This window comes from Nicotiana tabacum, chromosome 17, assembly GCF_000715075.1.
Source record: "Nicotiana tabacum cultivar K326 chromosome 17, ASM71507v2, whole genome shotgun sequence".
In the NCBI taxonomy this organism is placed as follows: Eukaryota; Viridiplantae; Streptophyta; class Magnoliopsida; order Solanales; family Solanaceae; genus Nicotiana; species Nicotiana tabacum.
In genome coordinates this window covers 99,711,556-99,733,868 of record NC_134096.1, presented here as the reverse complement: position 1 = coordinate 99,733,868, position 22,313 = coordinate 99,711,556, and the positions used below count along the sequence as shown (strand labels likewise).

At 35.0% G+C, this 22,313-nt stretch overlaps 3 protein-coding genes across 4 annotated transcripts; 1 reads left to right on the top strand and 2 right to left on the bottom strand.

Annotated features, from left to right (window-relative positions):
• The first annotated feature begins 890 nt into the window (after positions 1–890).
• On the top strand, positions 891–8,690 carry LOC107760972 (tRNA (guanine(26)-N(2))-dimethyltransferase 1). 2 transcript variants are annotated; one of them, XM_075234736.1, is made up of 13 exons: positions 891–1,204; positions 3,466–3,753; positions 3,850–3,937; positions 4,369–4,490; positions 4,729–4,868; positions 4,954–5,026; positions 5,322–5,410; positions 5,499–5,604; positions 6,570–6,782; positions 6,988–7,182; positions 7,349–7,426; positions 8,102–8,327; positions 8,431–8,690. In XM_075234736.1, exons 1-13 carry the CDS (start codon positions 1,061–1,063, stop codon positions 8,433–8,435), a joined length of 1,767 nt encoding a protein of 588 aa, XP_075090837.1. In that variant the 5' UTR covers positions 891–1,060; the 3' UTR covers positions 8,436–8,690. The 2 variants fall into 2 exon arrangements, with proteins under 2 accessions (XP_075090837.1, XP_016434608.1); XM_016579122.2 differs by having other exon boundaries at positions 8,102–8,690.
• Positions 8,691–9,138: 448 nt separating this feature from the next.
• LOC107760974 (putative UDP-arabinopyranose mutase 1) lies at positions 9,139–11,389 on the bottom strand. The gene is made up of 4 exons (XM_016579125.2): positions 10,972–11,389; positions 10,214–10,464; positions 9,844–10,012; positions 9,139–9,715 (listed from the first exon to the last, which is right to left on the bottom strand). The coding sequence occupies exons 1-4, from the start codon at positions 11,281–11,283 to the stop codon at positions 9,374–9,376; spliced, it is 1,074 nt and encodes a 357-aa protein (XP_016434611.1). The 5' UTR covers positions 11,284–11,389; the 3' UTR covers positions 9,139–9,373.
• A 4,609-nt stretch (positions 11,390–15,998) lies between these two features.
• Positions 15,999–18,832, bottom strand: LOC107760973 (cytochrome P450 85A1). The gene is made up of 8 exons (XM_016579123.2): positions 18,533–18,832; positions 18,060–18,381; positions 17,811–17,960; positions 17,440–17,685; positions 17,258–17,344; positions 16,953–17,031; positions 16,464–16,570; positions 15,999–16,368 (listed from the first exon to the last, which is right to left on the bottom strand). Exons 1-8 carry the CDS (start codon positions 18,721–18,723, stop codon positions 16,156–16,158), a joined length of 1,395 nt encoding a protein of 464 aa, XP_016434609.1. The 5' UTR covers positions 18,724–18,832; the 3' UTR covers positions 15,999–16,155.
• Positions 18,833–22,313: the final 3,481 nt, after the last annotated feature.

Genomic DNA, 22,313 nt, shown 5'->3' with positions numbered 1-22,313 from the left:
GTAAAAGACTAAATAATCCTATAATACTATTGGACTTTAATGCCCTTAAAAGTTATATTAATAATACCTTCAATATAAATAAACGAAACATATGATAACTACAAAAGATAGTTTTGCAACGTTATATTTGACTTGGGATTGTCAGAATTTATTAAGGTACATGTATCTAAATTCTTCACGTTATAAAATTAAACTCTTTAGCTTCACATGCGTATAATAATTTCTTGAGCTAATATTTACAATGTTATATTTTATCTTCTTCTTCTATATTTCTTAGCTTAAATATCCATATTATTTCTTAGTGCAATCTTTTTCTTATAAATACAATCATGATTCAAAGCGTTTTATCATTCATGTACAAAACAATATAACTTTTTCAATTTTGTACTAATTATATGAGTACATGTGCAACGCACGTGTCGAGAGACGAGTGTTTGAAAATGCATAATTTCTCTTTGAAGATTCAGTTGTTATTGTTGTTTAATTATAATTAGTATAATTGAAATATGAATATATAATATTTATTTAAAAACACGTAAAATCGTATCTTGGCTTATATTGTAGACAGCAAAGCACATTTAATTTTCTTAATCTAAAAGATTGGACAGTGTCATGGGGCAATCTAAAAAGATAAGTAAAGAAGATTAGTTTGAAAAAGAAGAATACAATCTATAATATGATTTAATTTCATTAGTGGACAATTTTCATACTGAAAAATGAATAATCAATTTAATAATTGTAGTTTTTTTTGGGTACGCCTTAGATATCTAGACTCTTGCAAACCTTAATTTGACAAAAAGTTCCGTTCAAAAGCAAATAAAAAGAGAAAAAAAAGGAAAAAAAATCCCTTGTACAAAAAATATTTAAAAATCCGCACGGCAACTGCCCAACACACAAATTCAGGAGCACTAGGGTTTTTGCTCTTACTAAGCGTGGTGTATTCGCATATTTAAGTCTGCAGTTTTTATTCACTATTTCCCAAAAAATCCTTAAACTGTTCACCTTTATTTGCCCATTATCGGCGTTTGTTTGGCCATTATCCCACAGGAAACCGTCGACAATGGGGGCTGAGAACAAAACTGATGAAGAGAAGCAGAACGGAGACGGCACATTATTTGATCTCAATGATTACACCATCATCAAAGAAGGAGATGCTGAGATTCTTATGCATGCTAAAAATGAAGTCTTTTACAACAAAACTCAGGTCCTCCTTTTTTTTTTTCCCTCTATGTATTGTGTAACTTAGTTTCACTGTGTTACTTTTCAAGAAAAAAACTGTTTCCATGGTTCAAAGATTTTCTTTATGTAATTACCTTGACTTATAGTGCCATATATTTTCAAGTTTTAAGCTTTGTAAAAGTGCTTCATTAATTCTTGCTATTTGGCTAAGCCTTGATGAGCAGAGTAGAGTTACCAGATACTTGTGATGATGGGAGTTAGCACTTACGTTCGGTGGAATCATAGCAAGTTGCCCGGGCACGACTGTTATCAAAATAGAAGAGTGCTTCACTAACAATAGTTCCCTAATTAAGTTGATCGATCACCGTTGGCTTGCCTGACGGCGGCGTTAGGCGCCATCACGACCTATCGTGGATTTTGATTGCAATAAGACATGTTTTTAATTACAAAATAATTTTTTTGGGAAAATTTCACAAAACACAATGATTCGCTAATTTGAGTGTAATAGTTGCGTTGTCAAAAACAAAAAATTCCACAGAGGTCAATAGTTTATTTTGTCTGCCACTTGACCGGCTATAACTGTGTTGTGCTTATTGTATTCACCACGATAGTCTTTATCGCCCTTGACCTCCATGGGGGGTTCAGCTAGTAATTGAAATGGACAGAAATATGGGTGTAGGATCTCTGTTAGATACTTTGGGACAGACTTAAATACAGCATGCAGGGATGGGAGAGGGATAAGGATCAACTCTACTTTAGCACTCTCTTGAGAACCAACCATTTGTTCATTAGGAAGTTTTACTATCCCTCTATAGCACTGTCTTAAAGAGAGTACATTGAGAAGTTTTCACTAAGTACTACTATCTCTAGAATTTGCAATGTCTAGAATGTAGGTGCTTCTTGAGTCAGTGCTCTTGCCGCTTGTAATGTGTGTGTGAGAGGGAGAACAACATTGTCAAAACTCAAAAGTGAAAAGTGTAGAAAAGCATTAAGGTCAAGTTCTGTTAGGAATTTAAGCACAAAATAGAGTTAAGGTGCAATCTTTGGTGAAAAATCTGTAGATGAAGGAAATTTTTTAAAAATTATATGTTACTAATTTTCTTCTAGAATTAATAGAAAACATCTACTGATACATAGGGCGATTATATGGAGCATGAAAAAAAAAATATTGTGCCCGGGGGCTTTACCAGGACTAACAAATAAAAAGCCTATGACTGGAAGTGATATTAGAGACCAATTGCATTCTGGAAAATAAGGTCAATATCAGATTCATCTAGAATGGACCTTGTTATGCACTTGGCCGACTCTGACGGAAAGGTCAATTCGTTTATATGCCAAAAGCCAAGGGTTCAACAAGACAAGTTTTACTACAATTACTTGAATGGCTTTTGGATAACATCCTTTTACGAAGTGTCTTCCTTTTATAAAGCATCCTTTTCTCATTGTGTTTGGCTTCAACTATTCCCGCAGCCCATCAATTAGTTAATTATCGACATATTTTAGCTAATGGTCATATAGTAAATATATTGGTTATCGCTATAAACCTTGAGATACTATTACGGCAAAGGATGAATATAAACATCCAGAGTTTTGATTCGAAAATCTCGTGATCATCCCTTCATGAGGAATTACCAAACCATTTGACCTTTGCTCAACTCTATGTTGCATTTGGCAAAAAATAATTGCGTCAAGACAACCTCTTCTTATTACTTTTTTTGTTAACTTTCTTCCTGATGAAGAGGAGGTAGTTGGGAACTATATTACATTAACTCTATGTTGGTGATATGTGTCTACCATTTGCGAGTAATTATCCAACATGGGCACGCTCGTTTAGTAAATTTCTTGTGTTTTACAAAGTATCTCTGCACATGTCATACTTGTTACATGTCTACATCTTCATGTAACATGGTTCGGAATGTAATTACTATCATATTTTAGGATAACAGGGGATGTGGACATTTCCTTTCTTTTTGACTTTGTGACAGCTCTGTTCATGTTAAATTCCAACCATTAAATATTTAGGAGAGGGTAATTTAGTCTTTTCAAGATGTCTATTGCAACTTGTACTAAAAAATCTAGTACTCGATGGTCCCTGGCATGCCAAGCTTAACAGTTTTTGCTTGTACAACACTTTGTGGTTTATTGATAGCAGTCAAGTTACATCCTTTTATACTTTGCTCTCTATGGTAACATTTGAGACAGTGTAGCCACCTTATTATAGCTCATCTTTGTTATTTTGGTGTACAAAAGATTCAAAATCTAACAGTTTAAAACTATATCCACCAGGTGAATAACAGAGATATGTCTATAGCTGTTTTGAGGACCTTTATATCACAACGAAAGCAGGAGCATGAAGCAATGTTGGCCAGGCGACGAACCAAGGCTGGAAATAAGGTACCTGATGCTAAAGCGGAAATCCCAGATGATTCAGTGCAGCATAATGGTGAATCCAAGGATGGATCTGAAGTCTTGGAAGACACATCCCATAATGAATCATGTAGCAAACCAGAGGAAGAGACTAAAAACCTATGGGGAAAAGGCCGAGAAGAACTAAAGCCTCCACGAGTTCTCGAGGTTTCTTGCCATTTTTCTGTTGATTATTATAGGTTTATCAGAAATGAGGTATTTTCTGTGGTTGATTAACTGTTTTATTTCAATGTGACTTAACAGGCTCTCTCAGCTTCTGGGTTGAGGGCTTTAAGGTATGCGCGTGAAGTAGAAGGAATTAGTCAGGTTGTGGCCCTTGACAATGATAAAGGTAATTCTGTCTCAGTTAGGTGTTGCAGTCCAAAGTCTCTAGTACTGTTGCAACTCTAACCCTCACTGCCAACCATGGTAAAAGAAAAAGGATAGCATCTTTTGGGTTAAGAGTTCACTTACAAAAAAAAGTAAGAATGTCTGATGGAATACTAAAACCATCTACCTTAGAGCGCGTAATATGTTTCATTCAGGGACTGACTTTACTGTCTAGGTATTAAAGCTGCTAAATTAATGCAAGGATTAAAGTGAATTCCTTGTAGTCGTGACTCGTGATAATATGAGATAAAACCTGTGAAAAAATTCAGAGGAATGTATGTAGCTTTAACTGACACATTTGCCTGTCTTGTTTCAATAGACCTTAGAGTTTTTTTTTTGCGCTTTTCGCCTTTGATAACACTGGTATTTGACTGGTATTCTCTCTGATTGCAGCCTCTGTGGAAGCTTGCAGGAGAAACATAAAATTTAATGGTTCAGTAGCATGCTCTAAGGTGGAGTCTCACCTTGCTGATGCAAGAGTTTATATGCTTACCCACCCAAAAGAATTTGATGTGGTATGAATATACAATATTTCATCATATTTATGTTCTTCTGCACAGGGGTTGTCTAGTAACCACCTGTAATGAGTAAAAACTGTTCTTTGGTGTTGAATTAATAAGGCAAACACGTGCAGGATACTTACTTTACACGTTTAAGTTCCTTATCCTAGTTAATTGTATGTTTAAATAATTTTGTTAATATCTATTCTAAGCTGAGCTATCATTCATACATTTTTGGTTAGTGTTGTTTCAGGTTGATCTTGATCCTTATGGAGCACCTTCTGTGTTCCTGGACTCAGCAGTTCAATCTGTTGCTGATGGAGGGATGTTGATGTGTACCGCTACTGATATGGCAGTGTTATGTGGAGGAAATGGAGAAGTTTGCCATTCCAAGTAACCAAATTAATCCCTTTGCTTCTAGCATTACATAACTCTATTTGTCATTATATCCTGCTTACGTGATATCATCTGCAACTAGATATGGCTCCTATCCTTTGAGAGGAAAATATTGCCATGAAATGGCTTTGCGCATCCTTCTTGCGTCTATTGAGGTACTTCATCTGTGAACTTTTTGTTTTTAGTTTTTTAAGCAGTGAGATAATGATTTCTGGCTATATTCATGCACTTTCTTTCTTTACATTCTTTTAGCATTATTCTAAAATTAGCAGCTACCCTTAGCATATTGAAGTTCCACCAACAGACTGGAAAAATGTCACTTATAATTTAATAATGTAGAAATTAGGAGCATCATTATCTTCTTTTTGTTGATCCTATACCCTAAACAACAGGGTGCTTCTTTAACTTTTCTTAGCTTGTAACTTTTTTTTATTTATTATTTTGTTTCAGAGCCATGCAAATCGATATAAAAGATATATAGTTCCGGTATTATCTGTTCAGATGGATTTCTATGTTCGTGTTTTTGTTCGTATATACACGTAAGTGTTTGTCTTTTCTACAACCTAGCCAATTTTGCTTAGGTTATTTTCTCTCTGTAGATTTGAGCTTTCGAATAATTGCTTGCAGTTCTGCAAGTGATATGAAAAGCACTCCTTTGAAGCTCTCATATGTCTATCAGTGCACTGGCTGTGACTCCTTCCATCTTCAGCCAGTTGGGAGGACTGTCTCAAAGGTATTTCTTCCTTCACAATCTTTGAGTATCTTAATTGTAGAAGATGGTATGTGCTGGATTGAACAGCTTATACTCTAATCTAGAAATCTTGGTAGATGGAAGAAGTGCCTAAAGATGCAGATACATGTTACTTGATAATATTCTTCATCAGCCACTAATCTCACAAGCTTTATCAAGCTAGATGTGGTTGAGACGTATTTGGCATAATTATCACAAAATGAGGAAGAGTTAATTTAAAAGATGGGGCTTTTCTATACCACAAAATGGGGAAAAGTTAATTTAAAAGATGGGGCTTTTGAACAAAAGAAAAGAACCCTAAACCGTACTGGTTAGACGATATCGTGTCTATAGGTGTTGTCTAGTACTAATTTTTTGCTAATATGCACCAATTGCAAGAATGGTTTGTTGTCCCTCATCATTGGAGGAGGAACACCAACTACCTGTACTTGTGCATACCGCTAGATTTCACTCTTGTTGTGGTGAAAATTTTAACTGTCCTACTGCAGCTTAAATAGTGATAACATGCTGCACTTTGTTTTCTGAATTCACGGTATTTATCTTTTGGAGCACTGAACTGACAGTCTCACTCACTCGTTTTGGGGTTTATTTTCCTATATTAATGAAGAAGATAAGGTCAAGAAAATAGAACATTTTAATCGACTTTAACAGGCACCAATATCAGCTGTTCTGTTACTGCAAGTGTAACAGGATGTAAATCATACTTGCATGCTTGTTTCTTCAATTGTGGTTTCTTTCATGTTGCCAGAATGATTACATGTTCATTGGTTGCTAGGAAATTGGAGGAATCCCTTTGGACTCTTGTATGTTCAATGGGGAAATTTCTCCTCTTTGCTATAGATCATGGATTCAGTTCATTGTACTTTTAGATCCTTACTTGATACTGTTTTAACACATATTTTCAAGTATGGCCCATTTATATGTTTTAACTTTTTCTGCATCTTTAGAACAACAGTGTCAGATACCTCCCTGGATTTGGCCCTGCCATTTCTCAAGAGTGCAGTGATTGTGGTAAAAAATTCAACATGGGTGGACCCATCTGGTCTGCCCCCATCCATGATCAAGAATGGGTAGCTGCCATTCTCGCAGATGTGAAGTCAATGAAGGATCGCTATCCTGCTTATGAGCGAATCTCTGCTGTGTTGACAACTGTCTCGGAGGTGTGGTTTGCCTTAAAATTGATATTATGCTCATTTTTCTTTTGTCCGTACGACTCTTTCTTTCCTTTTTTTTTTGTATCCAGAAGCTATTTAGGTAACCTAGACCACGTTACTTATTCAGTCCAGATCATATTGTTGAGAATCATTTCCACTTATTTTCAGAGGACATTCTCTAAATGCCTGACCGATGAGTGTGCTTTTGCAGGAATTACCTGATATTCCTCTGTTTCTGAGTCTGCACAATCTCTGTGCGACGCTGAAATGCACGTCTCCCTCAGCAGTAATATTTCGCTCTGCTGTGATCAATGCAGGATATCGCATATCAGGGACTCATGTGAATCCTTTGGGGTTGAAAACAGATGCTCCTATGGATGTCATTTGGGATATCATGCGTTGCTGGGTAAGTTTATCCTGTGCTTGTTTCTGGCAGCTCTTGCTTGATTTTCTTCGCGTTAAAAGGTAGAGCTGTACAAGTTGGCTAAAAACCATGCTTTTGCTTATTCCATATGCTGAGAATAACGGCCCCTTCACATCCACCATCTGAGTTGATAACGTTGTATATGCAGATTAAAAATCATCCTGTGAAAGCTCAACCATCTGACCAAGCTGGAAGTGTGATTCTTGCTAAGGAACCTGTACTGCAGGTGAACTTTGATCTTCTGAAGTGTGACCTTGTTTTACTAAATCTTTATCACTGGCATAGAAGGGTAGTCCTTTGTCCAAAGGAAGTTAAATCTAAACCTAACTATAAAATGAAGATAAATTATAAATGTTCTCAGCGTCCATTCTTTACTAGACATGTCTAGTATGAAATGCGAGATTCTGGTTTTCATTCTTTAGTCCTGTCTCTTTTGACTATTGTCCCCTTGACTTCAAATGTCTGGGAATCATTTTATTACAAGATATCACCAAAAGTCTGAGGCACATGGTCTGCTTCTGCGTGTCAATCTGTTGCACTTGTTACAAAACTACAAATGCTTTATTTTTAAGCTTGTAAATTCTTCCGCTCTTTGAAAAAAAAGCTAGATTTACCACCCTATGCTCCTTCCGCTGAGGTCAATGGTTTTCGGGTAACAGCTTACATACGACAGTCATGAAAAATTTAGTTATCTGCACACATTCAAGTTATCTGCATGTGTTTATTTGTACGATAACTCACTCTTTCTTTTCAATCAAGAATAAGATCTTTCAAAACTTTATCAAAAAAAAAAAGATCTTTGAATTCTTACATAAGACAACACCTGACTTCTAGTATGTGGTATGTCTTTTTTCGTAGTCTTTTATCTGGAATTTTGATCTCGGGGTCATACTTATTTCAGGCTAATTTTTCTCGGGCTGTTGCATCCCTTAGCAAGGCACAGGCGAAGAAGGTTGCTCGTTTCCTCCCTAATCCGGAAAGGCATTGGGGTCCAAAACTAAGGGCAGGCCGACAGATCACCAGCAAGCACGTGTCTCTTTTGGGTCCCAAAGCTTTGAATGGAATTAACAACCATGAGAATGGTGATGGTAGCAACCATGAGGATGATGAGGAGCCTGCAGCCAAGCGTAAGAAGACCGAAGAATCTGATTCATAACTTGTATCTTGGCCAAATATGTCTGCCGTTTATATCCCATCATAATCTATCTCTTCTGCTGCATTTTCTTGCAGAGTGAGATCCATCCTCTTTCTGATAATTGTCAAAATGCCTATCGGTAATGGGGAGGATGTAATCCTGTTTATCTGTCAGTTTTTTTTATTCTTAAAGGAGGTAGGGCTATTTATATTTGTTTTGTTTTTGACATTTTAAACTTTATTTAAATCTTAGTCCCAGTTGCTGTATTAAATTTTGTTTTCATTTGTCAGAAAACTACTACTATGTAACATGGCTTGCCTATTTGGTCTAAAATGTCCACAAATATTTGTTGTTATGCTCGACTCTGGACAGTCTCAGCTATTAATGGGGTAAATTTTGGGTTAATTTTTCTTCTGGCGCCTGACGTTTAAGGTAAACGTTCTGCATTATTGACGAAAAAACAATACTAAAAGCTGGGATTTTGCAGCGTATCCAGCCTGATCAAAGTCTCTAGTGTTCCTGGTACTAACCGTTTGTGTGTTCAAAGTTGGTGATTCATGAGAATTCTTAATTATTATAACTGAATATTGATTAAGGATTACTAATTCCTTAGCATGCATAAAGGGGGTTTATTTACAATTGTTGCTAGATTATTTGCTCATCAAATATTTAAAAGCGAGATGCTGGAAAGTAGTAGTCTACTTCTAACAGGTTTTGCATGAAAATGATACCAGTAGCTCTACTTGACGACAAGGTTTTTATTTAGGTTAATTAAACAAAAAAGAAAAGAAAAGGAATTAAAAGATAAGTAAACACAATTATTTCATCTGATTCTCGGATCAGAGTTATGACCAAATGGCTTATTACAGTTTACGAGAATTTAATGGAAGTTCTACATCCACTGCTTCCAAATTTTGGCTACATCTACAACTCAAGTAAAAAAGTAAATGTAAAAGGATATAGATGACAGAATTACATAAAAGCAAAGCTATAAATACTGCAAATAAACTAAAAAGTCACAAATAAATATGAAATATTTTATTTGGAAGCGCCATTGGGAATCTTGGCAGAGTCTTTAGTAGCAGGATTGAGTTCATCCCAAGCTTCAATCCAAGTGACCATAGCATCAGCAAGCTTCACAAAATAAGGATCAATTTTGCCAAGTTTTTCATTAACCTGTTTGGCCATTTCCACATAGCACTTCTGGACAGTAGTAGATTCTTTGGAGAGGTTCAAATTCTGGAAAAATGGAATGATTTCTTCTTGCCAGAATATCCCATTGTACTCTTTCTTCAAGTTTACAAATGGATTGCTAGCCTTGCTGTGGTAAATGTAGGGTAATCCAGTCTTGATTCCCAATCCCATGTGATCACATATAACCTGCCAATTGGTTTAGGAGTTTAAGTTATACAACACTGATGAGATAAAACAATTACACGTTGTTAGTTTATATAACTTAAATCCATTGACCAGTGAACTTAAAGAACTTGAACAAGAGAGTGACAAACCTTGCAGCACCAACCAGCCCACATATCATCGTAGCGTCCAATAGGCTGGCCATCTCCCATGAGTCCAAAGTACATAGCTGGACCAATAAGATCACGATCAAATGCCAGATTCATACCACACATTGGGAAGAGAGTACCCTTTGGGATGGTCAACACCATATCAACATACCTGTCAAACCAACAACGCTAAAGAGTTTATCGAAATTTTAACAACTACTAGGAATGGTCCATAAAAGTGAAATAAGTAACCTGATTTCTATAGACTAAAATATATTGTTAGTGCAAACAAGTTAAATCCAATAAAAATGAGTTTGACTTTACATTTTTGTAATAATTTTCAAGATATTTAAAAGGTAAGTATATAAGAGACCTAGTGTTCCTCTCGAGAGGCTTGACAAGTTGGGTAGGTGCATCATAATCAGGGATATTGAGCCAGAGGCCATGTGAGACTGCTGTTGGCACGCCCTCACGTAGGCTGAAAGGGTAACCACGCACAAAATCTGCGCCATCTCTGAAGGGATCATACAGAGTGTTGAAGAAATAAGGAGTTGATGGGCAAAGAAGGTTCTTTATATGCTGTTCCAGCGCGTTGATGTCTTTCCCACTTGGGTCCTTAGCAACCTACACCCAGGGTCAGATTGACCATTAAAAGCAAATATACAAACTATTCAATGAGCAGCAAATCAACATTTCGTTCTCTTGGTTTTCTCCATTCTATTTTTAGCTTTATACTTGTAAGAATACTTAATATCTGCTGCCGCTAAGTCCACATGAATTCAGTGATACACATATATTGAGATCCATATGTCAAATAACACTAGCATAGACATAAATTTAAAGGATTTAACTTATACATATGGGTAGAGTAAATTTATTTTACATTGTTTGTCTAATTTAACTTGTAGCAACAGGTCACTCCCTTATTTTTCAGGTAACTACTTCCACTTATTATGAGAAGTTAGTGCAAAAATTCTGAGTATTCACACACATGAAATCACTTTTAACACAAATAAAGTCCATACTCTAACTCTGTCATTTAAGTAATACGCTAACACTTATAGACTTTTACCAATAAAGAAACGAAACAAAAAAATAGTGAAATTATATTAAGGAGAAATGCGATCTCACGAAGCAATCATCGTCAATGGTGTAGATATACTTCTTCTTGGAGACCATGTAACCAAAGCAGCGACAAGCAGAGTCCTTGAATGAAATGCAAGAGGCCCTAGGACCTAAGATCTTGTTAATGTCATTTCGATTATAGAGCTCATAATCAAAACCATCAGGGACCTTAATGGTCTTAGAAGGGTCACCATCTTGGACAATAATAAGATGGTATTGCTCAAAAAAAGGCCTCCACATTTCAAGAAAATCAAGGTTTCTAATTGTGGGAATCACAATGTCTAGCTCATCTTTCAGTGGGGGTGCAGTTGCAGCCATGTTAGGGAGTTGAGAGTTTATACAATCAAACGTTACGAGTGTTTTTTGCTTTGCAATGGAAACAATTTAGTGGAGATAGACAAAGGGGAAGAACTTTTTATACAGTAGAGTTCGAGTAAAGGTGGTGACAAGTGTGGGGTGTGGAAAAGGGTGTTAATATGGTTAAGGACTTTGTCAAAAGGTGCAATATTTGCCCGTCCCCGGCGTTGTTGGGAACATGGCCGTATGCATATTCATCGCATTGGGTGCGGGTACACCTATTATCGTTTGTTGTGGTATTAAAGCAAATAATCTAACATAACATTTCGTACAAGATAATATACTCTTGGTTGACCGTAGAAGAAAAATATAATAGCAATATTGCAATATTAAATAATAACTATATTAAGTTATCAGTGAATCGATGTATTATTTATGCGGGATAAAATATTAAATAAGAATATATGTATTAACAATACAAAGATTAAATTATTTAACGAGAAATATGACCATTAAATGTAGGTAGTTCAACAATATCTTCATTATTAATCACTGCAGAGATACCTCTTCATTATTAATCACCGCCTAAATAATCTTGCATTATAATCCCGAACCAAACCACACCTTAAAATACAGTCAGATCTCTTTATAACGGTATCTCTATATAATAACTATTTACTATAAAAATCAAGTTTTTCTCAGAACCGATTTTTTAAGTTATATTTTACCTATCTATAACAACAACAACAACAACAACAACAACAACAACAACAACAACAACCATATTTATAACAGAACGCTCTTTATAAAATTACCCCTCTATAACAGCCATAAAGAATTGTTAAAATTAATAATAATAATTTTAAAAATATGCACACAATATTTTTCATTAAACAAAGTTTCTATCTTGCATAAGATATAAGATTTAAAAATTTGCACATGATATATTTTTTATTGGACAAATTTCAAAAAATAGTTAGATAGAAAATTTAACTGTTAAGCTCTTAGATTGTCTTCAAGGGGAGCTATTGGATATTTTTTTGCTGAAAATTTGGACACGAATCTTTGTCAATTCAAGCTTTGTATCTGTCACAACCCAACTGGAGGGTCATGACTAGCACCCGGGCCATACTTGTCGAGCACCAACGTACATTTTATCTAACCTTCCTTATTATCTTTAAGGGCCGACAAGATCAATATAAATGGTAGACATAGATCATGAACATCCAACAATGAAAGATAATGACATGAACATACATAACATGGTACGACAAGATTGTCAAGAAACTATATATAAGGTACGAGCTACCATGCTGCCATGAAAGACTATACAACAAAAATCAGCCGACAAGGCATTCCAAACCATACATGAGTCGACACCTGTCTATGAGCCTTTAAAGGAACATAAGTGCTGCAACATTGCCGAAACAGGGCCCCGACATACCCATAATATCTATAACAAAAACGCATACCAAGACCACAGCAAGTCCGAAGAAGGGATCTCGCCAATAACCGCTGAACTGGACAACCTACTGTGGTGGGGGAGCTGCATCTACCTGTCTATCAGGACCTGCAGCACGACATGCAGCGTCCACAAATAAAAAGGACGTCAGTACGAATAAAGTACTGAGTATGTAAGGCAGGAAAGCATAAGTAAGAACAGTAATGTAAACAGGGATAGAGAATATACAACTTGTGACATCTGGGTACCTCTGAGGGCTATTGACATGAAATACATGATACATACTTATATATACATAAACTTTTAAAACATACGCCTCTGTGGGCATCACTATCATCATATCGTACCCGGCCTTAATAGGCTCGGTAAAACGTACCCGGCCATCATAGGGCTCGGTAGAATCGTACCCGGCCACGTGAAGCTCGGTAAAACTCAACTGATCAGTGGTTGCACAATAGGTGTCGTAACCGGCCGACTATAGCGCGGCTCGGTAGAGTAAAATAGATACATATATATGATGCATGCTGGACTCATTAGAATCACATTTTGAACCTTTCAGAGTGACGTAAGGTCGGTATCCTTCGTACACATTATTAGGATTAACTATTCATGAAGAATCTTATAAGAATCAGGAAGTACCAACAACGTTGATAACATAAGGATAAGAGAAGTAACATCAACATCAATCGTTCCATAAGAAGGGCAGCAGTGTAAGTACTGCTAGCTTCTAAGAGTAGAGTATCTTTGGAAGCTCGTTCATTACATTATGTACAATCGGAATCTTGCAAAAGAATGAAGGGGATAGCCTCACATACCTTGTATATACTGCCCAACCTCAAGCTATGCAAATGTCACGACTCCTTAGTCTACAATAAGAGAAATGACACTATCATTATCGTTTAAGCGTCGTAACTATTATATATCGACCGCAACCTATTTTACGATGAAACGGACAGCACCTCCCCTATTTATATGACTTCCCACAAGTCAAGACAATCACCAAACAGCCCAAACAACATCAACAATAATCATATTGAGCCTCCCAAAATAGTCCACCAACCAACAACATTACTACCAAGCCTTTCGATATATATTTTACAAGTTCTAGCTTCAACGACTTAGCCGCAACTTGAATAATCTTAAATACATGTAGAGTAAGAGGTTCCTTACCTTTAAATGGAAAGAACAACTCCAATTTGACCTTAATTATCCACGAAATTTTCCTCCAATTCTGCCATAAGAACAAGGAAGCGAAACTAGCAATCGATTCGGATTTTTCGGCACTAGAATTACTTTAGAAGACTTGAAATCACCTAGAGTTGATATTAAAAACTTGAGGGAGTATTTACAGAACATAAAACACTTAAAACAACCTCCCATATGAGCTGGAACAATACAAAAATCAGCAACAACAAGAAGAACAAGAAACTTACTAGCGCCACGGGATTCCCGACACTTGATTTATGTTGTTTGCCCTTTGTTTGGGTCTTGGATCATGAGAGAACCTTGAGAGAGTGTTTTTAGGGTTCTAAGGTCTGAATATACTGAAAAAGAATGACTTAAAACGGGGTTGAGGCATCTTTTATATATCCATATGTCTTAAACCGCCTATGTGAGCCCCATAGAGAGTTGCTTGGCGCAGTCTCGCAAAAACGCGAATATCTCTCTATTCCGAGATCGTATCGACAAATGGTTTAATGCGTTGGAAACTAGACTCATAGATCTTCAATTTGGTGGGTAGATCACCCCATAATTCCAAGTACATTGGGAGAAAAATGTAGTAACATTTGACCTAAAGTTTAAGTAAAATTATAAATGTAAGTTGCGACAACTTTTATCGACTTTTGTTTCATAACTCGCTTGACTTCAAGACTTATGATACGGATATTATATTATTCAAATACATTAAAACATGACCTCTTGGGACAATTAAAAACCTCTAGTTTTACCCGAAAATACGGGTTACAATATCCTTGATTCGTTTAACTTCTAATACTTGTTAACCACTCTTATACACCCTTGTATCGTTTAAGATCAATAGGATTAACTTATCATCTCAAAGATAATCTCTTCTTGGATTTATGTCGACTAACTTACGGCGTGATCTAAGGTACGTGAATTTGGGTTGTAACAGTATCACTAGTAAGAGAATGAAATTTACGAAAAAAACTACAATTACAAAGTTCTTCTATCAATCTTGAAAGAATTTAGCTTTAAAATGTTTGCCTTAGAGTTTAAATCTTTATACGTTTAGTTATGAATTTATTAATAATGTATTAGCTTTTTCTTTAATATTTAACTAATGAAGTATGCATATATTTTGAGATTTTAAATTTGAATAACTTTTTTTTAATCTTTTATATGTAACATTAAAAGAGAAAAAAATTAATTTTTGGATAATTTTTATCTATAACAGCTAAAAAAATATTTAAACGGCAAAATATGTTATATGTGTATAACAACAATACAGAGAGGGTTGACTGTATATACACGTATATGTACAGTTGATTTTTCTTTTCGAATAGTTGTTTTTACGATTTTGCATCTATTATGCCTACGGAGTACTATCGCAAAGTCTCTTTTCTCACGAGTATGGCTCTTTTGCCATCTTAAGATACTAATTAAAGAGAAGTATTCTACGTAATAAAAAGTTGGAGCTTTTGGCTACACATTTACGAAAGGGAAACGTAATGTTTAATGCTTTTTAAACTAAGAGTTGAGATTAAGGAAAGGTGCAAAAGTGCGTTGAAATTGAGCTTTTGAAGTTCTTTAGTCTGATTTAAGTCCCAAAAGTAACATCCAGAGCTACTTTAGCTGCAGTCTACAATTTCTGGGAGCGTATATAATAAATTTAGAACACATAATCATACATTATTTATATATACAACAAACGTGAAAATTTGTTTTCTTTAACTGCAACTAAATTTGGAAGATCCACCGTTACCGATTACACGAAAGAAAACAGCAGTTGTTAATGGGCATTGAATCCAAATGGACCGGCCCACATTTTGCAATGTAGAAAAAGTTCAGTTCAGCCCATTATCTATGGGCTCTCCTGACTGTAAAACATGGGTAAAATTCACAAATAGCCACCTTTTAAGCTTTATAACAGTGACTATTTTTCAATTACAAGGCCGAAAAGTGACAAGTGGGTGCTTTCTCTACGTTTAACATTGATTCTTACTGAATTTCACTTTCATTTTATTTATTTATTTGCATATTTTTGTGCTATATGAAAGTTGTTTTGAAGTAATTGATCTTGACTGCACAGTGATTTCTCTGCAAAAAAATGTATTTAATTCGTCATCGTGTTAGCGGGAACAATAAGATATACATCCCAGTTACTCTCAGATTACTGCCTAAAAATTTGTTGGGGGGCGATTTTTTTTTTCTTTTGTTTTTTTTGCCTCTGTACATTCAGGAAATGATGATTAGTAAGTGGAAACTCTAATCCGTAGACCATTTGGTGCTTCAACTCTTGGAAATTTCATCAGTTTATCTCCTCCTACTTCTTCCCATTTGTATTTTGTAACGAAGTAATGAAGAAATGTAGAAATTTCTGCTACTCCAAGTTCCTTCCCAGGACATTGTCTAGTACCTCCACCAAATACCAAGAACGAATTTTTGTTTTCCAGGCTCTTATCCTGCAATTAGCAACAAAAATATTTGTTAATTCCAATTAAAATTAATTTAAACACAATTCTTTTTTTTTTTTGTCGCGCAATTAATGTATACTTACCAGCCATCTCCATGGATTGAATGCAAAAGGATCAGGATAAAGCCTTGGATCATAATTCAACTCCCTCGTGTATACGTATATTCTCCATCCTTTAGGAATAATGTATCCTAAAAAAATACACATTAAAATTAGAAAATAAGACCAACTATTTTATTTTTAGAATATTTTTTATGATAGGAAATAATAGTGGAGGAATTATACTATTTTCTTTTTCATAAAAAGTTTACAGATTAGAACTACTCATTAAGACGACATATGGGTCATGAGGGGAACTGTATAGGCTGGAATGGTAGGTGTGCCATGTGGATCGTGGTATTATAGGGTCCATAACAAAAAGATGATCATATTGTATACATCCACCGTTATTTTAATGAGTCTATAAATTAGAAGAATATTTAGTCTTGCACCTGATGCCCATAATTAAAGCAAACACTCAAAAAATAATACTACAAATAATAATATGCATGAGATTTTACTTAGAATTCTTACCATTTATTTCCATGTCTTGAGTTGTTTTCCTTAGAACCCCATTTACGATTGTTGCTAATCTGGAGGTTTCAAGGATCACCTGCACCACCAAAAAACGTATAGATTCAATATGCTGATATTCAGTTGACAAACTCTCTCATCTAAATTAAAATTTTATTTTATATACAGTAACAATGCCGTAATATTTATTTATGTGCAAACTTGTTCCAACTATTACTAACAACTTCTTTTAAGTGATCTGATCGTGTAAAAATTCTTGTTCACGATTAATGTAAAGAAGGAATCAAAATAACGTAGACACTTACAGCTCGAGTGAACCGCATTGCCTTGTAATCGTTGTAATCAATAGGATCCTCCGGTTTTTTCTTTTCTCTAATTGCCAAGTGTTCTTTCTGTAGAATTAAAAATTAAGGTAATTAATAAATATAAAAAAAACAGTAAATGTAGAAAATTAAGTGCTAATTAAATCTCTGCTTTTGGGACTTACTCTTAGTTCTTCAAGAACTTTGGGATGATCATGAAGATATTTAACAGCCATCATTGAAGTAGTGGAAACAGTTTCATATCCAGAGTACAAAATGGTTATGATTAAATCAATCATCTCATCATCTGTTAATTTGTATCTATTTGCTTCTTCATTCATAAGGTAACCAAGCATATCGTGTTGGATTTCTTTTGAAGCTCTTCTCTCTTCTATTAGTGTCCTTAGTAGGCTGACAATAATTTTCCTTGCCTGAGGAAACACAATTTATAATTTAGATTCCTTCCGAACTTTTCATAATTACAAAGTATAGTTATAAAGTTTTAATACAATAAAATAGTTCCGTGACTTTACTGTTATATAATAAGTAAATTTACCTGCAATCCACGACCGTAGTTGGTGTTGGGAAGGTTGATAGGAAGTGAAAGAGTCCCTAGAACTAGCTTGAAGAATTCAGGCATGAATTCTTGAGCTAAAGAGGTAGATTCAATCCCAGCAATTTGCTTCAACGATGAAAGAAATGCCATCTGAGGAGAAAAAAAAAGGAGAAAGTATTAGCAAAAGTTAGATTCAAAGCAGAGAAAAAACAGAGATTTTTCTTTAGATAGTAATTTATTTAGACTGACCTTATTGGTTTTTTCTTGAATGTCAATGACTTTGTTATCCCAATTGGTCAAGTGGGATCTCATAAACTCATCAATTTTAGGCAAAAGTTGGTCTCTGATCATAGTAGGGCTAATAAGAGATAACAATGCACCCCTCATGTACTTGTGAGCAGAACCATGTACAGCTGCAATATTGCATTTTCCTAATATGTCTAACATCGACTGTGGATATCCTGGGACCAGTCCTTTTGCCTCGTTCACCAATATGTATCTATTTAACTCTGAATCCATTGATACTATTGTTGGACACCCAAGTATGTGTGATTTGAAAAAACTCCCAAATCTGGTACCAAAAAAGCAAATTCAAATAAATAAAACTCATATAGAAATTTGACAAGAAGTCATGTTCATGTACAAGGTCCGTGTTAGATAGCTACTTAATTTTTCATTTTTTTATACTTAGTGAATTAAAGTGGAAGGTAAAAAAGTTGTACCTGGCTCTTTGGTTTTTCATGAAGCTTGGGCCTAGCTTAAGAAATTCTGTAGTCTCACCAAAAAGTGGCCAACCCATAGTACCAGGAGGCAAGCTTTTGTTGTTATATTTGACCTGATTCCATCTCAATAAAGCAGTACTAAAAATGCACAGCCCAAAAAAGAAAGCAAGAAAAACTAAGAAGAAAGCCATTGATGCAGCTACCAATGAAGTTCCAACCACCTCACAGACAAAGTCTAAATGGTATGGACTTCCTTTAGTTCTGAGAATTTTAAGTCATAATAGCTGGCCAAGCGTGTGCTGTGTTTATATAGACTGTCGTAGATGAGGAGGAGATGGGTTTTGGAGTTAAAAAGGACCGAGGGACCACCAAAGGTTGTGGTGCCATGGTTATTTTCGTCGTCTTTAATTAGAAGTCTCGCATTCAAAAATTTTAAAAGAAAATACTTTTTTATAAGGAGTGTATACCCTTTTATGGACGTAGATAGAGGCGGAATCAGAATTTGAGGCATATTGATTCATGGTTCAAGTCCTTTTAAATTACTAGGTTCTAACTTAATAATTTGTGCATATTTAATGAATTTATTAAGATAAATATAAGGTTTGAACCAAAACTATCGTGTTCGGCCAAATGAAGGGCCGGCTCCGCCCCTGCTCGTAGAGACGGATTCAATATTTTAATTTAATGAATTTAATCTTTAACTTCTTATCATTGAACTCATTATATCTTTAAAATTATGAATTTATATTTATTATTTATTAAAATTTTAAATATTTTTATATAAATTTTACAATGCTTAGGTTCTCCTTCCACCCCTGCTTACACGTTGCAAATTTTGATTAATCGGGCAAATAAGCTTTGTGCAACGAATGCCAAACTTGAAAGAAAAAAAAATATGATGAGGGAGTTGAGCCCCGAAATAGAGAACTTATTGATAAGAAATGTTTTATCCTTACCGTCCGACGCGAATTCTAATTTGTTAAATCGAAATCTTTGTATAAAGGATAGCTAAATTAAAAAAAAAAAAAAAAAAAGGAAAAAGACGGGGGAAGTTGTGGGGGTGGTGGCCTAATACGCCAAAACCCCACGCCCTACACTGTAAAGTGGTCTCTGTTCGCAGCCTCGGGTAACAAAAACTTCATAAATGGCAATGTCTTTTACTGCAGAGTAACTTTTAGTACTTCTGTTTCATGCAAACATATTGACTTTTAGGTGGCTAGTCAAGATCTGAAGAGCTCCTTGTTTGCAACTTTTTTTTATTTCATCTATGACCACCGACTCCTTTTTGGTTATTAGCCATTTGTTTAACAAGAAAGAATTTGCCTGGCCTGGCAATAGTTTTTGTTTTTATCCCTTGAGTGGTGTGGATGTTGATTGTTAAAACGGATGAAAACAAAGTAACTATATTCAGCTGCACTACTTAGAATGATCCTTTTTTCCCTAATCATTAGGGTATTGATGTATATTTTTCAATGAAGAAAATGACTTTAAACTAATGAAGAATTATAAATACTTAAGTGAAGAAAGCACATGCATTCCACCCTATTGGAGGTAGAAGGAAAAAGAGGCACTCAAAAACTAAGTGGTTCACATGTCCATCAAATAGATCTGCTGCCTAAGGGAATTACTTAAGTCGCTACAGGACACATTCTTGGTTACCATGTGAATAAGTGGACACTGGACACACAGAGGCTAGGGCTAAGAAAATATACATGAAACACGTTCGGCTGAATCTAGCATTTTTTGTACAAAAATATTATGTGTAAAAAGGACAAAATTCCTATAAATGTTAAGTGATAAACTCTTAATTGCAGAAGTGTTATCGGTTAAGTTGTGTGAACATAAACGTTAAACTCATCAAGTTTAAACGTTAGATCAAGAATCCGCCTCTGGACACAGAAGGACGAAAGGCATGGGTGGGTATGGGGTGGGCTAGCAGTTTTCGTTGCATCCTTACTGCAAGTTTGAAATTCCTAGACTGAATACTGTAGTAGTGTCTGAACCTCTTGACTGTAATAACTAGAAGACTTTCTTGTGACATTTGAACTTTGGTACTCCTGTTTTCTCATTTAAACTTACTGATTTCTTATCTTGATAATATCTTAAATTTGAAGAACTTTTTGGACATTTCAGTATGGAGGCAAGCAATTATGAAAGGGAAAAGGAAAGAAAAGTAATGCCTACTGTTACTTTCTTTCTAATTAGTGTTAATTCACTAATAACACGATAAGATTGGATGCTTGCTATTGAATGAGATAAACTCCCACCCTAATCACATCAAGTGACTTGGAAATAACACAAATTCCGACCATTACGTTCATGTCAAATCTGAATGCATTTAAGGATGTTCCATATGCAATGATTTAGAAATAATTACTAATGCTTCTCCTGTATAAATGCACCAAATCTCATATTCAAAGAAAAAAAACTAGTTATGAAAACAACAGTTTAACAAACCTTCAACAGGACACAGCCAAAACTATCAATGTGAGATACTGAGATTTATATTCACAGTCCAAGATTTGTTATTTATGAATAGTTAAGGGAAAACGAGTTCCGAGCTGACGAGGCCAAGCAATAGCAGCATTGCACTTTCTGTATTTTATGTCAAATCCAGTTACCTATGTGATTAAATGTTTTGTCACATTGCTCGATGAATCTTTTAACTTTGACTGAAACTCACAGCACACGTGCGTCTGGATTGTTGGACAATGGGTTTGAATTTTGGAAACCAAAAAGAAGAAATTATGTACTCCTATAATAAAGATTCTACCTACACCCTCGAGCTATTTAGGGTTGGGAGTATCTCAAATCCCCAACGAAAAACATTTGGCTGTGAGCTGGGTTAGTAGAGACCTACAGAATCCTTGACTAACCTATTTTTTTTTTAAATCCGATATTTAAAATTTTCTGAACTGGATTAATTCAAAGTCACAGTGTGTAAGTGATTATTAGTAGAGGAAACATTAATTTCTTATCACAGGTTTTTCAATTGCTACGACTCATACCCGAGACAATTCTATTTTGAAGTGTAGAAATCCATCCCACTATACTCTTTTGGGCTAATGGTCACTAGATTTTAGTTTCACTAAACTATTTTTTTATAACGAAAAAAATACTCAACTTTATATAAGTATAAGGAAAGTCATTAGACGATTTTTGTTTAAAAAAAACGTCACTCAATTATTGTAACCATCGCAGAATATTATTAGGAGAAAACAAATGAGACATATTTTATGATATTTAGGCAAAGTTGAATGAATTTTCGATAATAAAAAGATTATTTAATAACTGTAGGCAAAGTAGAATAATTTTGATGCAAATAAATTAAAAGTTGAAAAATCTCTCTTTTGGTGGTGGCCATATATTCAAAAGCACGTTATGATTTTCAATCAGTGAACATAGAGTATCATTATTTGATTTGTTTTGTTATACGCATTCACTGTCTAAAGTGTGCATCAACCCCTGCGTGTACGATTAATAAAACTAAAACTAACTTAGCTCCTTGTATTTGAAACTTCGTTATCTTACAGCTAGTGGCACCATTTGTAGAAACAAAGTTTGTGATTCAAATTAGTTATTCATATCGAATGTAGTCTTAAAAAGACCAAACAGCTTACTACGTCTGTTACATGTCATTATCGTAAAACTATGTATCTTCAAATCGTTACACGTCATTAGTGATTCAAAAAAAGGAAAAAAAAATGGATGATAAGGATATGATAATGATAATTTAATCACTTATATGTTGCTCCAAATTAATTGCAATGTCCAAAACAAA